General features: G+C 47.6%; 1 protein-coding gene across 9 annotated transcripts in view; it reads right to left on the reverse strand.

The window, feature by feature from the left end:
- CAPSL (calcyphosine like) overlaps positions 1-14490 on the reverse strand; it is a 30223-nt gene that overhangs the window by 11342 nt on the left and 4391 nt on the right. For all 9 annotated transcript variants that reach the window (XM_013051907.2, XM_045079464.1, XM_045079465.1 and 6 more), the window contains exons 2-4: positions 4471-4607; positions 1102-1279; positions 597-806 (exon numbers count right to left, since the gene is read on the reverse strand). In XM_013051907.2, coding sequence (XP_012907361.1) covers positions 597-806; positions 1102-1279; positions 4471-4607 — 525 coding nt within the window. The remainder of the gene's footprint in view (positions 1-596; positions 807-1101; positions 1280-4470; positions 4608-14490) is intronic.

Here is a 14490-nt window from a genome sequence, read left to right on the forward strand (position 1 = left end):
AATGGAGGTGGGGTGGTTGCCCTTTTTTTTAAGGCCGCTGTAGTTTCCAAATGCAAGTTAATCTCAAAGCCCACTAACGATGAAATCAAAGCGAATTCTGTTATCTGGCATTCCCTTTACTGAGGGCCTCCCTTAAATGACGGGCCTGCATAGCAAAGTGTGAGGACACACAATGTTGTGGGGGTGAGTGTGAAAAGCACTGCCACAGCCTGAAACACCTTGTGAATCATGTTCCAAATAATTAAGTTTTGGTTTCATTTTGAAGTTGAATAGGCTCTGCTGCAGTCGAGTTCATTGGAATGTGGCTGGCTAAGTACGGTAAGTACAGAGACCATGAAATGGAGTGTTAAATCAAAGGACCACGTTCTCCAGATGATGGCTATTTAGCCGTGTGTGGATCCCTTACCAATATATGTGCAAACACACATATCTTATCACTTCCTCTCCCAACTTTCTGGATAGTCTCTAAGGAAATACTTTACTTCTACTTATAAGGAATATGTTACACATATCTGTTAAAGCTTTGGCTCTCTTTCCTAACTAAAATTACAAATTTGACAGAAGAAATTCCACTAAAGTTAAGCTCTTCTACTTACCAATCCATCTTTGTCATAGGGTGAATCAAAGTTATCCAGAAACTTCCTGAATACTTGCTCCTCCGTCCATTCTCCATTCTGGTACTTAGGGTGGTGTTTGGCGTTATATACCTCACGAAGATCTTCAATTGTTATAACTCCATCTCCGGTCTTGTCTAACTTCCTAAAAGCTTGCATAATTACCTCTTTTCTGGCTCTAGACATTGGAGGCTAGACAAACAGAAACACACACACACACACACACACACAGACAACGCAAGTCAATGAGCTTGTTTTGTATCATACATCATGAAATACCTGTTTCCTCTCAAGGGTATGAAATGGTCTGCGCGCCGTTAAACAACACGCATGACAATTACTCTGAAAAGTCCCTACACCTGTTGCTGATCTCCTTCCCATCTCCTCCACAGTGCGCTGACAACTTCTGAAAACAAAACCTTAAAATAGCCAACCCAAACCATGTGAAAGCCAAACTCAGCAGATACAGATTCATGAGGCCACTTACTCTTAATGTAAGAAGAAATTCATTGAAGTCTATTGTTCCGTTTCCATCTTTATCAAACCTCCGGAAGAGCTCTTCTGCCTCTTCCTTTTCCATGACCACGGCATAATCATTTAGCCCTTTCACAAATTCTTTGAAGTCAAGAGTTCGGTTGTTATTGTCATCCATAATTCGAAACACTCTAAAGAAAACATACACGGACACAAAAAGAAAGACCAAAAAAAAAATAAATAAAACAGAGAACAAGGGGTAAGAATAAAGATTTAAGAATAAACACTCTCACAGTTTTTTAAAGTAAAATACAGAAGCCCTAGATTCTACTCTGAACCCTCCTCCCAAAATAGGAGAGTCTCTTCCGAGCCTCTCATAAAATAAAATGTGCTATGCGATTCTAATTTTAAGACATTCTGAAAAATGCAAAGCTATAGAGACAATAAAAAGACAAGGGAACGGGGAGAAGAGAATAGGCAGAGCACAGGGGATTTTTAGGGCAGTGAAAATATTCTGTATGATTTTATAATGGTGGGTACTTGGCCCTATGCACTTGCTAATGCCCACAGAACTTTAGTATACAAAGAGTAAACCTTAATGTGTAAATTTTTAAAAAATTATTTAGGAGGTCAGGGAATTCCAGGAAGGAACGTAGACGGTGACAGGAGAACCTAAAGTTGGAAATAATCTCACTGAATGTGGGGTGGGGTATGCTGACTTGTAACTGTGGAAATTAGAAGAGTGCATAGGACTAAAGGCACAAGGAACTGCACATAGGCACCGGACTCTAGTTCATAAAGATATTTCCCATGGAGATTTGAGTGGGCAATTCTGACATGCTATAAGCTATACTGGAATTAAACAATTGAGTAAACAGAGGGCAGGTGGTGGAAGTTAGTGTATCACTGTTGAAATGAGAATTTAGAGGAGCTAGGGAGGAGCCTAGAATGGTCTGATGCATGCGGGTAATGGGCTGGAGTTGGAGACATTGATATGAACTCATGTTTAGCTTAATATAAATAAAATGATTACATATAAAAATCTATAGCTATGTACATATATCATATATTTTCTTTTTCTGTCAGCTAAGAGAACCTAGAAGTAACACCCCATTAACAAGCACATCTAGAGCCTAGATCTTGGTTTCCAATACAGTTCTTCAATAAAAGGAATGGGGATTTTTGGAGAAATGTCTGATTCTAGGACTGGGGCATGATATACAAGATGAACTTGGAATATCTTATACCAGAAAGTAAGGAAGTGCTCAAAACAAACAAAACTACATTGATGGGGCTACATCAGAGGGACACAGGAGCCAAGTGAAAGAGCTCCTAAGGCCCAGACTTCAACATTTTGGGCAATAAAATAGTGTTGTGTTGTAACCCAAAGTATAAACTAAATATCCATGAGTTCATATTGATTTAAGTAAATGATTCAATAAAGAAATAAGCAAATATTACTTAGAAAAGACAAATTTCTCTTGCAGAAATATTCCAGATAAATTGTGCACATACTCTGTCCTCAAGGAGGAAAGCATAGTCCCCACTCCCTATGTATGGCTCTGCACAGAGACTTCCTTCCAAGGAGTACAATACAGAAAGGGAGGGAGCAGTAACTTTACATTGGAGAAGCCAGACTAACATTGTCTCAGCCAGATGATCAAGGTCAACATCAACAGTGATAAGTCAAGTTGACAGTAGGCATCCTTGACATGAGGTGATGAAAATGGTGCTTCCCTAATGTGGTCTCAAAAAACCATAAGCCCAGTCTAATCATGAAGGAAACAGGAGAGGGTAGCTTCCACTTGAGTTGAAGAGTGATTAAGGAAAGGGCAAAACCAGTAAAGGGGCAGAGGCAGACGGCACATTGGAGCATGAACGATCCAATAAATGAGCCAATAAACTGGCTTATAGGGGAAGGGCTGTTAGGGATTGGTCTGGGGGGTGGGGATGCAGGTAGCAAGAGGGACTCTACTGAGCAGGTCAGTGAGTAGGTGAGAGGGCAGTGTCGCCGAGGGGTTTGCACCAAAGACAGTGATAGGACTCCAGAATGAAAGAGGTGGAGTGTGGAAGTTAGGGTGATACAGTAGTGAAGAGAAGTGGGCTAGTCTTCCTGCTGGACTGTGGCCACCTGGCCACCAGGGTCCATGTGTCCACAGTCTGGACTTCTGACGGCACTGGGCTTCCTGTGAGAATTTGAGACCACTGAACGTGACAGTCCTGATACTCAGCGAGTACCTCACTGGAAGAGAAGCCTTCCACAACCTCCGCATGTGAGGCCGGGGCCCCTGAGGCTGCCCTGTACTTCTCTCACACACGACGTCACCACAGAGATTCTCACTTCCGTGACAATGAGTCTCCTCAGTCTAAGGCCTGCGTGGGGCCTGGAGGGGCCTTGTTCACCCACGAATGTACACGCACCTGGCTCATGGCAGGCTCTCCTATAGTCTGTCAGAGAGAGGTAATGGGGGGCTCGGTGGTTCAGTCAGTTAAGCGTCTGACTCTTGATTTTGGCTCGGTCATGATCTCAGGGTGGTGGGATCAAGCCCCGCGTTGGGGCTCTCCCTGCTCTCCCTGCCCACCACAGAAAGCTCTCTCTCTCAAGTAAATTAATTGATTAATTAATTTTTAAAAATCTTTTTAAAAGGGGGGGCCTGGGAGGCTCAGTGGGTTAAGCCTCTGCCTTCAGCTCAGGTCATGGTCCTGGCGTCTTGGGATCGAGCCCCGCATTGGGCTCTCTGCTCAGCAGGGAGCCTGCTTCCCCCTCTCTCTCTGCCTACTTGTGATCTCTGTCAAATAAATAAATAAAATCTTAAAAAAAAAAAATCTTTCAAAAAGGAGAGAGAATGCACAGGATCTGCCCACTGGAGGCTAACAATCTCTTTCTCCTTAGGTTTTGAGGACTTCTCCCATATCAGAGGGTCCGAGGACAGGCTCTATGGAGCTGGGAGAATCCCACTGCCGTGGTATATCCCACAGGCAATTCCTGTGGCCCCCCAGAGGTGAGCAAGATAGGACCGCCTGAGAGCAACCTCCTCCCTCTTCCACGCCGGCCCCTATTGTCACAGCTGCTAGGAGCGTCTCTCTCCAGGTCCTGCTCCGTGTCTCTGGGACCCGAACATGCCTCTCCCTTCACTTCCAGGCATCCCAGCAGCTGGGCTCTCTTGTCACAGACACAGCCTTGCTGAATCTCGGACAAAGAACTAAAAATTGTCACAAGGGACCTCAGAGATCCGTTCCTCCAAACTGCATTTTACAACTAGGGAATGGAGACCCTAGGAGGCCAAGACTTGCTCAAAGACCCAGAGCTAGTCATAGCCTCACCTGGCTGTGTCCCGCCTCTCTACTTTGGGCCCCTGCCACCCCCTGGCCCGGATCCTACCTGCCGAGTCCTTTGATGCCTGCGGAGCCCCGGGCCAGGCACTGCAGTCGGAGTCTTTCAATGGGGTCAGTGGCCGTGGTGAGCTTTTTCTTGGCCTGGATTGCCATCTCCCGATCGTGCCGTGCTGTCCCTGCCATCTGAGAGGAGAATTCGCAGCACATCAGCAGAGCTCGGGCCTCATCAGCCAGCTTCTGGCTGGGCAGGGGGATAGCAGCCTCTCCCAGAAGGAAAACACTCTCACCCACTTCCTGGGAAAAGCCTCGAACTCCCTAGAATTTCCAGCTTTTGGCTAGACCAACTATGTGCCTGAGTATTCCTTGCTTACTTCTCTGGTCCTGAGGACATCTGACTTCTCCAGCCTGGACAGCAGTTCTGGACAACAGTTCAAATAAACAGCCTTTCCCAGACACACTTTCATTTTGTCGAAACACTCCTCCCATCATACAATGAAAAGTCCCACTTCTCTATATTCTCCTTTTTGAGTTGTCCTTCTATTATTCTCGTAGTTAGCATTCTACCTCTTCCCTTTGACTCCACATTTAATATTCTCCTCTTTGGCCTAACATTAATTTTTATTGTTTCTGTCTTGGCTGAGCTGCTCCACACTGGGCCCTCAGAATCCCTGCCCATAGCTGGCATGTTTTGTTTAACAGGTTGGTGTTCATTACTACCTGGATTCCTGAGACAGAGAACGGTAAACAGGTACTCTCTCTCTCTTAGATATAAGACTTTTTTTTTTTTTTTTTTTTTTTTGTCTACACTTTGGCTTTTGTGTTTTAAATATTCAGAAATAGGAGAGGGTGGGTACCGTGAACCTCCCTCCGGAGAAGTCCCTGAGCCACACACAAACTCCTGCAGGGCGGTTTGGGGTTTCAGAACCTGCAGAAGTGGAAAGCGCTCTGGGATGAGGGCCTGGAGACCCAGGTTCTAGTCCAGACTCCCAACTCCCTCTCAGCGACGTCTGAGCAAATCTCTGGGCCTCTGGTTTCTCCTTCTCTGTCAAGTGAAAGGCTTAAACGATTTTACAGCTCCTCCCTGTTCCAAAAGCAACTAATCCTCCTATGAGCTCACTGACCCAGCAAATGAGGGATTCTAGAAATTACTTTTCTTAATGGGAGTTGTGAATGAAGGAGCAAGACAGTTGAGGGGTAGGCAGACACAGCATTCAAATGCAGAAAAGATGGTGCTGGAATGGATCTGCTCTTGGCTCAAGGGCTCCCCCCCCCCACCACGCCTTGTCCCTGGCCAAGTGCTGGCAATTCTCCTGAGGCCCACACTAAAAAGGGGGAATTCTTTTCATCGGAGCCGACAACTCTCAGACCGATGCTCTCTAAGGCTGTTCATCTACACTACAGGTCGTGAGTTCTCCCCCACAAAAATCTCATTATTTCACTTTGGAGCGAGGGAATCTCAGACTGAAAACTGAGACCACAACAGATAAGTCAGGGATGTGAATTCCCAACAGCCTCATTTCCTAGCACATGTCCCAAGAGCCAAGTTAGAAGTTCTCTCCTTCTTGACCCACATTCTGGTTCCCACGACTTGAATGTAACTTGGGAATAATTCTCAGTTCTCTTAGACCCCCAAGGCAAGAAGGAGACCTTTGTCCAGTAGGTCCTGGCCGCTTTATTCCACATGAAGAAGAAACTGGTCTGCCCAAGGCTGGCTGGATCCTTCCTCGCTTCCTCCAGCAGCGAAGGAACGGGTTGGCCAGAAATCCAGATGGCCACCTGCCATGCTTTTGGAGGCCTCTCTCTCCACTCCCAGTGGGCCTGTACACACAGGTCTCCAACTCACGCAGCCACCTCAGCCACAGCCCAAATCAGCTGCCTTCCTGGCAGCTTTAGCCTCTTCAAACCTTCCTTTTCCTGTTACTATTTTGTCACCTGATGTCAAACCGACAACTCCTGGAGCTTGACCCCAGCTTCTAGCCCTAAGGCCACCCCACAGAAGGCTTCAGCCACAGTCAGAACCCTGGGTTTTTCTGTACGAAAACCCCAGCTCCCTCCAGGCACCCCCTGCCCCCATACACAGCTAGCCTTGCCCAAGCCTCTTCCTAGCCCTGAGCAGCCTGAGCAGCCCTGACCAGAGGCTGCTAGCAGCACCGCCACCGCGCCCCTCCCCGCCACCGAGGGAGCTGGAAAGGCTATAGGCAATCTTGTGCCCTAGCTCCATCAGGCCCCCAGCCCTCACTTGGTGCCATCTGCCCAGTGGCTGCCCCCTCCCCCTATTCATCTCCCTTTTCTCATTTCCATCACCTCTCCCCTGCCTTTTCACCCCGCCCTGCTGGTTCTGGTTTGCCACACCGGTCACAGGGGCAGGCGGGGAATGGAGAGACACACAGGCCACAAACCAGTAACGGGGTGTGTGAGACAGAGCACGAGAAAGGACCCAGGTGGGGCCCTACTGACACACCTTCAAAATTAACAGCGTCAGTTGCTAGAGTTTATGGCTCCCCGACCCCGTGGTAGGCATGTGCCCAGGCCTCACAAATGCCCAAGGAGCTGAACTGAAAACAGAAGCTCAAACAAATACACGTGCGTCCTGTTCAGAGCATTCCTCACGGTGGCCAAAAGCACAGAAAGCCCAAATGCCCATCCACAGAGGAGCAGATGAACAGAACACGGTTCCACTTCTCCAAGGTCACCCAGTCTTCAGATGCCCTACCTCCTTGTGGACCCGGGTTTGGGATCATAATAACACTGCATTAACCTCTACTGTTCCCATGCTCCTGCTTGGTCCTTCTATGCAGTAAATGTAACCTTGACCCACATAAAGAGTGGACTCGTCTGCTAATTCAACAGCTATTTGTTGGGTAGGTACCATTGGTCGGAGTCTGCTGGGTGCTGGGAACCCAAAGATGAACCCAGGTCTGTCCCTGTTCTTCAGGAGCCCAGATTTCATTCACTAGCAGCTGGAGAAGGGGAGGTGCACATGGATGATTAGGGTAGAGTGAGAAAACTATAAGATTGGTGCTTCAGCAGAGAGCCGTCGTAATTGGGGAAAGGACCTCACATCTGGCCTTGAGGGGGGAGTAGCAATGCAACGAGCAGAGAGCGGGACAAAGCATGCACAGACACAAGAAGGAAAAGCCAAAGTCACACACTGATTCCATGTACAGGGAACATCAAGAAAAGTCAAATGCACAGAGACAGAACACAGACTGGCTATGGCCAAGGCCTCAGGGAAGGCGGCCATGGGAAGTGGAGTTTTTTAGAGGAGCGGGAGGGGGGGTGATGAAAATGTTTTGGAACCTGATACAGATGGTGGTTGCACAACATTAGGAATCTACAGTATATTTTTAAATGACTAATTTCACATTATGTAAATTTCACCTCAATTAAAAAAAAAAAAAAAAAACCTGTGAGCTAGTTACAGTTATGGTTTCTATTTCACTGATAAAGCAACGGGGGGGGGGGCGCCTTTGGTGTGGCTCCCAGGAATTTACACACCCTTAGGACCATGAGGTCACCCCAAGCCCCTCCTCCTTCAGCAGACTGGGGAACTGAGGCATGTGCTGGTAAAACAACTTGCTCCCAGATCCTGGCTGACACCCAAACGTAGGTCTTCTGACGTTTCAGCAGAGCTCCTTCTACTTCACCACGTTTGTGAAGTAAGATAAAAGAATCTCAAAGCACAGTAGGTGGTTCCCATCCACAGGAGAGCAGGGCAGAGCTCAGGAAAGCCTCCTGCGGGTTTTATCCCCTGTGCCCGACCCCACACAGCGACCATGCACATGGTGGCCTCTGGGGTTGACTCTGATATATTCAGTAAAAAGAAGTCCATTCCCTCCTGCCATGATTCTTGAAATGCCTGAGTTAACCATTCACATCCATCGCTTAGTTACCTGGTTCATCAACAAACGTATGTTCTGTGCGCTGTTTTCAAGTCACAAGTGTCAGAGAGGAAGGATGACTCTGAGAAGCAACTCCTTGAACAGCACAGGATCTTAAATTTGATTGAAGATTAACCACTGAAGTCCCGTGGTTAAGCAGGACAGGAAACAAAGTTTGGTAAGAACTGGGGGGTTTCAAAGAAAACCCAACAAGGCAGGGTTTTGGTGATGAAAGACGACACTCGGGACTTCCGGAACTTGCCTTAAGGCTCCAGGCACCTGGGCAAGAGTCTTTCCCCAAAGGTGTGTCACTTAACATCACTGCAGGACATAAAGCGTCCCTAGACTGCAGAAGACCCTCCCTGAGCCTCTAGGAGCCGGCCTGGTGACCGCCGAAGAGCATGCCCTCCCTAGGCACGGGGCCGCAGCGCCACCTAGTGTTGGCACCGCGTCTGCGCATTTCCCCAGGGGGGCTGGGTCCCTTTCTCCAACAAATGTTTATTAAGGGCTTAGTTTAGAGCAGGTCACTGGGTTGGACTGGGGAAGAGGGAGTAAGGGCGTGGGGGAGAGCAACCCTACTACTCCCTCATCACAAATCAGAAGAAGGTAGCTAACCTGACTTCGAGCAGGGTTTTCTGAAGACTTCTCAGAGAAGGGGCTGTCTTTTATCCTAAAGGAAAGAGTAGTTAACCAGGCTAGGGTTGTGGGGGGCAGAAGAAGGAAGGGTACCGTACACTTCCAGAGTGCCAAGGCCCAAACGAAAGAGAAAGTGGTATAATTACAGAAATGCAAGTATTCTAGCAGGACTGCAGAATGGTGGGCGGGTGGTGTGATGAAGCCCTTGTTGGGAAAGGGAGGAAATATGGAAAGCGGAGATTTGGAGAAAGATGACACTGAGAAGGTAAGCAGGCATCAGATCACAAGGAGCCTGGGACACAAGCTGGGCAGTTTGGATCCTGTACCGAGAGCAACAGGAGACGACAAAGGACTTTAACGAGGCAGTGACAGTTTGTTGTCAAAGAGCCCTCGGATTCAGTATGGCACAGACTGGGGACAGCCAGGTGAGAGATCCTGCTGACTGAGCGGAGGTACTGGCAGCAGGGACAGAGAAAGGGAAAGAGATCTGAGATGGAGAGTACTCAAATATACAGTGTGAAGGAGAGGGAGGGCTCAGGGTTGGCAGAGATCAACCACCCACGACCCTGCCAACACCCCCCACACACACACACTCCCCCAGCTGGTGAGGAGGAACGTTCACAGAGCAAATATAGGGAGGGACCTGGAGATGTGGGGCACAGGCCAGGTGGAGCCTCCAGCAGCAAAGCCAAAGGAAACTTTGCAGCAAGGGTCACTGGGGCTCCTCACACAGAAGCTAGTTAAGGCTCCCTCATCCCACTGTCCAGCTGCACAGCCTCCTGCCCCTGCCAAAACGCTCTGCTTGGATTTTAAATGAATCATTGTGAGACAGGATATGGACAGGTAAAATTGCATGGAGGTCTGTCTTTTCAAGTGTCTCAGGAAGTCGTCTTTGCGGGGTTCAGGGACAGATTTAAACTGAACCTTTGGTGCCTTCTTGCGGCCATAAGCTGAATTACAATTCTCTCGTGGCAGTAAGCGGAGAGAGGTCTCCGTCTCTCTCTGTCTCTCTCTCATGAGACTACACCCAACAGCTTACACACAGAGGTGGATCTTAAAACCAAAGAGAGAGCCCCAGGAGTCATTTATTCAGACACCGATACAGAGAGAGCACCAAGATCTTCCACATCCTCTGACACAAAACAGGAAACGTCTCATCTGTAAAGCACACTACCCTCTGTTTTCTGTGACATTACACTTCTGGTTTTCCTCTTTCACGAAAAAGATGGTTGCAGGAAGGTGCAGAGGGAACTGCAGCAGGGTTAGTCAGGTCAGACAAACTTTAGAGAAAGGGAAAGCTAGCCTGGAAGTGTTGGGGGAAACTGAATTAGGGAACCGTGGTAGAGGGAACAGAGAGGAGGAGGCTGTGGGCTGAGGAGGAGGAGGGAGAGCAGGCTGGCCTCCCCTGGCTGCGCAGGGATGTTCACCGTGATGATGGGACATGGTTTTGCCCAGAAAGTCCTCCTTTGCACCCCACTGCTTGGGGTGCAGAGACAGGGGGACAGTGTGTACTGTGAGGGAACTGTCCTACTGAGGAAGTCACAGAAGCCCAGCCCCATGAAAACAGTAACTGCCAGCAGAGCCGTCCAGTCTTTGGAAAGACTTCATGCTATCAAGCCCATTTTCCCCATAGCCAGGCCATGTAGTGAATCTTGCCTTAAAAACCTTTTGAGGCATTTCTGTAACCGTTAAGTACCTGTGCCATTACATTAACCATTTCAATAGCAAGGGACCCAGAGTTGCTATAATAGCTCTGTGTGATTTTAAACATTTTTCTATTTAGAGAAAAGAAAAGAGCAAGGCAATGTCAGAGTAGGTAGCTGCTGCTTAAACTGTAGAGCTTCGAACTCACCCTTAGAAGATGGAAGACCTACTGACCTTCTCTCAAACCCACATCCAAGCCAAACCTTTCCCCATCTTGACTTTGTGGGGATGATCCTGTGCCTAAGGGCCATCCCTATGTGAATGGGGACATGTGGGGGGTTTTAGATTGTCTCTACCTGGGAACAGAATGTAAGACTCAAATTTTGATTTAGACTCAGTGCACCTTTTACTAATTAAAATGTCATCCAGGGATAGGGTAGGACATTCAACATATCGTGTTTGAAGGCAATAGTAGGGAAATATCAAACCATCTCTACTGACTCCAATCCGTTTAATAAACTAGCTCCTGTTATGTAGCAGATGGCAAAATCCTGTAGTTCCTCAAGAGTTTCCCTTAGAAAATGCTCCTCTGTCATGAACTGGCTCCCAGTAGCTCAAAGTAGCCTAGCAGGAGGCTAGAAGATGCCCCTCTGAGACTGAAATGAAAGACCCAGATGATTTGAGGAAAGACATAGTTTCTGCAGTAGAGTCCTGGGAACCTGCACTCACCCCAAGTTTAATCACAGGTGTGGGTCAGTGTTGTTGATGTCCTGGGGGATCCTTCATTGAACCCATTTGAGCTCAGTTCAGTGAAACAGACCCTTAGCATCTCTAGCTACTAACAAGGGACGGTGCTAAGTCTTCAGGAGCAGGTACAGAGCTATGGTTCCAACCAGGTATGATTTCACCCACTCTGCCCTCCCTCCCCATCCCCAGGGGATATTTGACAATGTTTGGAGACGTGTTTGGTTGTCACCGCAGGGGTCTGGGGTATTACAGGCATCTAGTGAGTAGAAGCCAGAGATGCTGCTAAGCTTCCTACAAAGCACAGGACAGCCCTTGACAACCAAGAATCTTCCAGTCCAGAATGCCGGTAGTCCCGAGGTTGATCCCCCCTGGCGGAGAGAAGGAACTAGAGCACCAGGAGCAACAAGGGCACCAGAGGTGTTGTTGATGACTCAATGTCTGTGCCCCACCCCAAGCACAGGAAGTTAAAATCTCCAGGTGTGATGGCAGGGATCTGTACGGGGCTCAACACGTGGCTCAACATGGGGCTCAAAACCCCGACCCTGCGATCAAGACCTGAGCTGAGATCAAGAGTCAGATGCTTAGCCAACTGAGCCACCAGGATGTCCCTTCAGAGGGTTTTAAGATGCACCCGAGTTTGAGAATAGAAGGAAGCAACAGGAACTACAGGATCCCTCTAGTGGCAGGAGTGAGACCTTGAGTGACAGGGCTAGAGGAGAACTGAAACGTAACACAGGATAAAATTTAGGCACGAGGAGAAGTGTTAAACCATAATTCAAACCACTCCGGGGGCCATGTCTGTGGCTCAGTGCTCTACATGCAGGAGTTCATGGCCTCGGGCAGTTGGTTCTATCAAACATTGTCACCCTATTCCAGGACGTTGGCATAAACCCAGAGAACCCAGATCCTTGCCCAACCAAGAAAGTGCCAGGGGCAGTGGCAGAGTCAGCGCGGACACCTGAATGTGCTCTGGCGACGTCCCCATGTTCAACAGGGATGCTCCGGTGCTCAGACACTGCTTTGGGAATTCAGGGAAGGTCCCTGAAAGGAGAAGGAAAGCCAGAGCTCCAAGGAGGAAAGTGCCTTGGAGGGCTCGAAGGCTTTCACTGCAGACGAGGGAAGGGGACAACAGCACAGGGCCAAGCCAGGCCACACAAGGGGGTCCTAAACACAACCCCTCGCCCTCCTGCCTCAGGGCCTTTGCTCAGTTAGCAGAGTGATGCGCAAGGTATTGGTTTTGTTTTTTGAGGTTTTCTTTTTTGTTTGTTTTTTTCCGAAATCAAAATCAAAGCTACTGAGCTGATTATCTTCCATTATATTTGTCTTTTCCCACAAATTATTTTTTTTTTAAGATTTTATTTATTTATTTGACAGACAGAGACTACAAGTAGGCAGAGAGGCAGGCAGAGAGAGAGAGGGAGAAGCAGGCTCCCTGCTGAGCAGAAAGCCCGACTCAGGGCTCGATCCCAGGACCCTAAGATCATGACCTGAGCCGGAGGCAGAGACTTAACCCACTGAGCCACCCAGGCACCCCATTCCCACAAATTATTTTTTAAATTGCTCCACAACCTATGAATACATGAAACATCTGGGTTTTGTTTGGATTGTTAATTTCCACATCAATTTGAAGTATGATGGTATGCAGATCTACACTTTAATGATAAGAACACACTGGAAATGAGACATCACTGAAGTCTGGCATCTTATCAGGTTTTCTCTGTGCCAAAATACATTTTCATAAGATGTTTAAAATTCCTGCTTTAGCCTTTGTCAATTGGCAGGTTTCTCTAGAGCCCATGTCTGCTAAATCATTGTCTTTCTTTTATTCTCTCTGCTGTTCTTTGGGATGTGACTTAAGTCCTCGTGTTACTGTTTATGATATGGCATGATTTGAGAATAATGCATTATAAATATCAGTGTTGGAAAGTGTCTACTTCATACATCTGCTTGAAATTTTATTTTATTAATTCAACCAGGGCCAGGATTCAGGCCCAGTAAGGTAGGGGACTAGGGTGCCATGTTTAAGGAGGCCCTTCATCTCAAGACGGTGCAAATGTCAACATTGCACTTGTCCAAACCTAAGAGTCAGTGCCTCCTTAAATATTGTGCCCTAGGTGCCTGCTTTGCCTCACCCTGGTCCTGGTCCTGAAGTTAATGTCTGTTTACTGAACACCCATTATGTGCCACAACACAGTGATAAATGGGACAGCCAAGGTCTCTTCCAGGAGTTTCCAGTCCTCAGAGTAGTTTTAACCTTGTTGAATTTGAACTACATCTGATGTTCCAGACACTGGAACTGGCTTATTCTAAAGTCATTCCAATCTCCTTTGTCTGCTGCATTCCATTTTCAGTTGGGTGGCCACGTGAATGAGTTCTGGCCAGAAACCCAACTGAAAGTATCGAGAGCTCTAGGAGAACTCTTCCATTTCGTTTGCCTCTTCCTGCCTTGAACAAGAACGCAATGTCCAGAGATTTAGCAGCCTTTATGCAGTCATGAGGAAAAAGCCAAGGGAATCACAGATACCAACTTAAAGCCCTACTGTCACTGTGCTGCTGTACCAAGTCAGCAACTGCCTGACTCCACGCTCTTGTCCTGAGGAACCTGTCAGTCAGGTTCTCTATCATAGCCAAAAGTATTTCTAACTGATATAGTTGGCAAAAGCTTCTGTGTACAGAGCTTGGCTTGACCTTAGATATTGACCTTTACCCAGGTAAAATAACTAGCAATCCAATGTGAGGAGAGAAGCTCCCCCGAGAAACAGTCGAGAGGAGATCAAGTGACTCCATTACAATCTGCTCTCTCCACAGAATTTTATCAGCATTCAGCAACCTCTGCAGCATTTTTGGCTACGAAGAAGTGAGAAATACTCTTCAGCCTTATACTCAAGAACCCATATCACTAACACAATGTGATACCAGTTTATTAAAGCCCAAAGGTCCCAGGCTTGCGAGATCCTTATAATGAGCATCTCCAGGGAATCTCTGGAGGCAGGAGGCAGTGTAATAACACTCTCCTTGCTGTCTCCTTCTCCATCTTTCTCTGCCTTTAGTCTCTGGGGTTTTTACCAGGAAATCGCTTGCAATCTATTCCGGTCAGACAGCCTATTACATGAAAGATCTTAAAGAGGCAGAGTAAGAAAAGACCTAAGCTACACAAA

Source organism: Mustela putorius, unplaced genomic scaffold (genome assembly GCF_011764305.1).
Source record: "Mustela putorius furo isolate JIRA1106 unplaced genomic scaffold, ASM1176430v1.1 tig00000407_pilon_pilon_pilon, whole genome shotgun sequence".
NCBI lineage: Eukaryota > Metazoa > Chordata > Mammalia > Carnivora > Mustelidae > Mustela > Mustela putorius.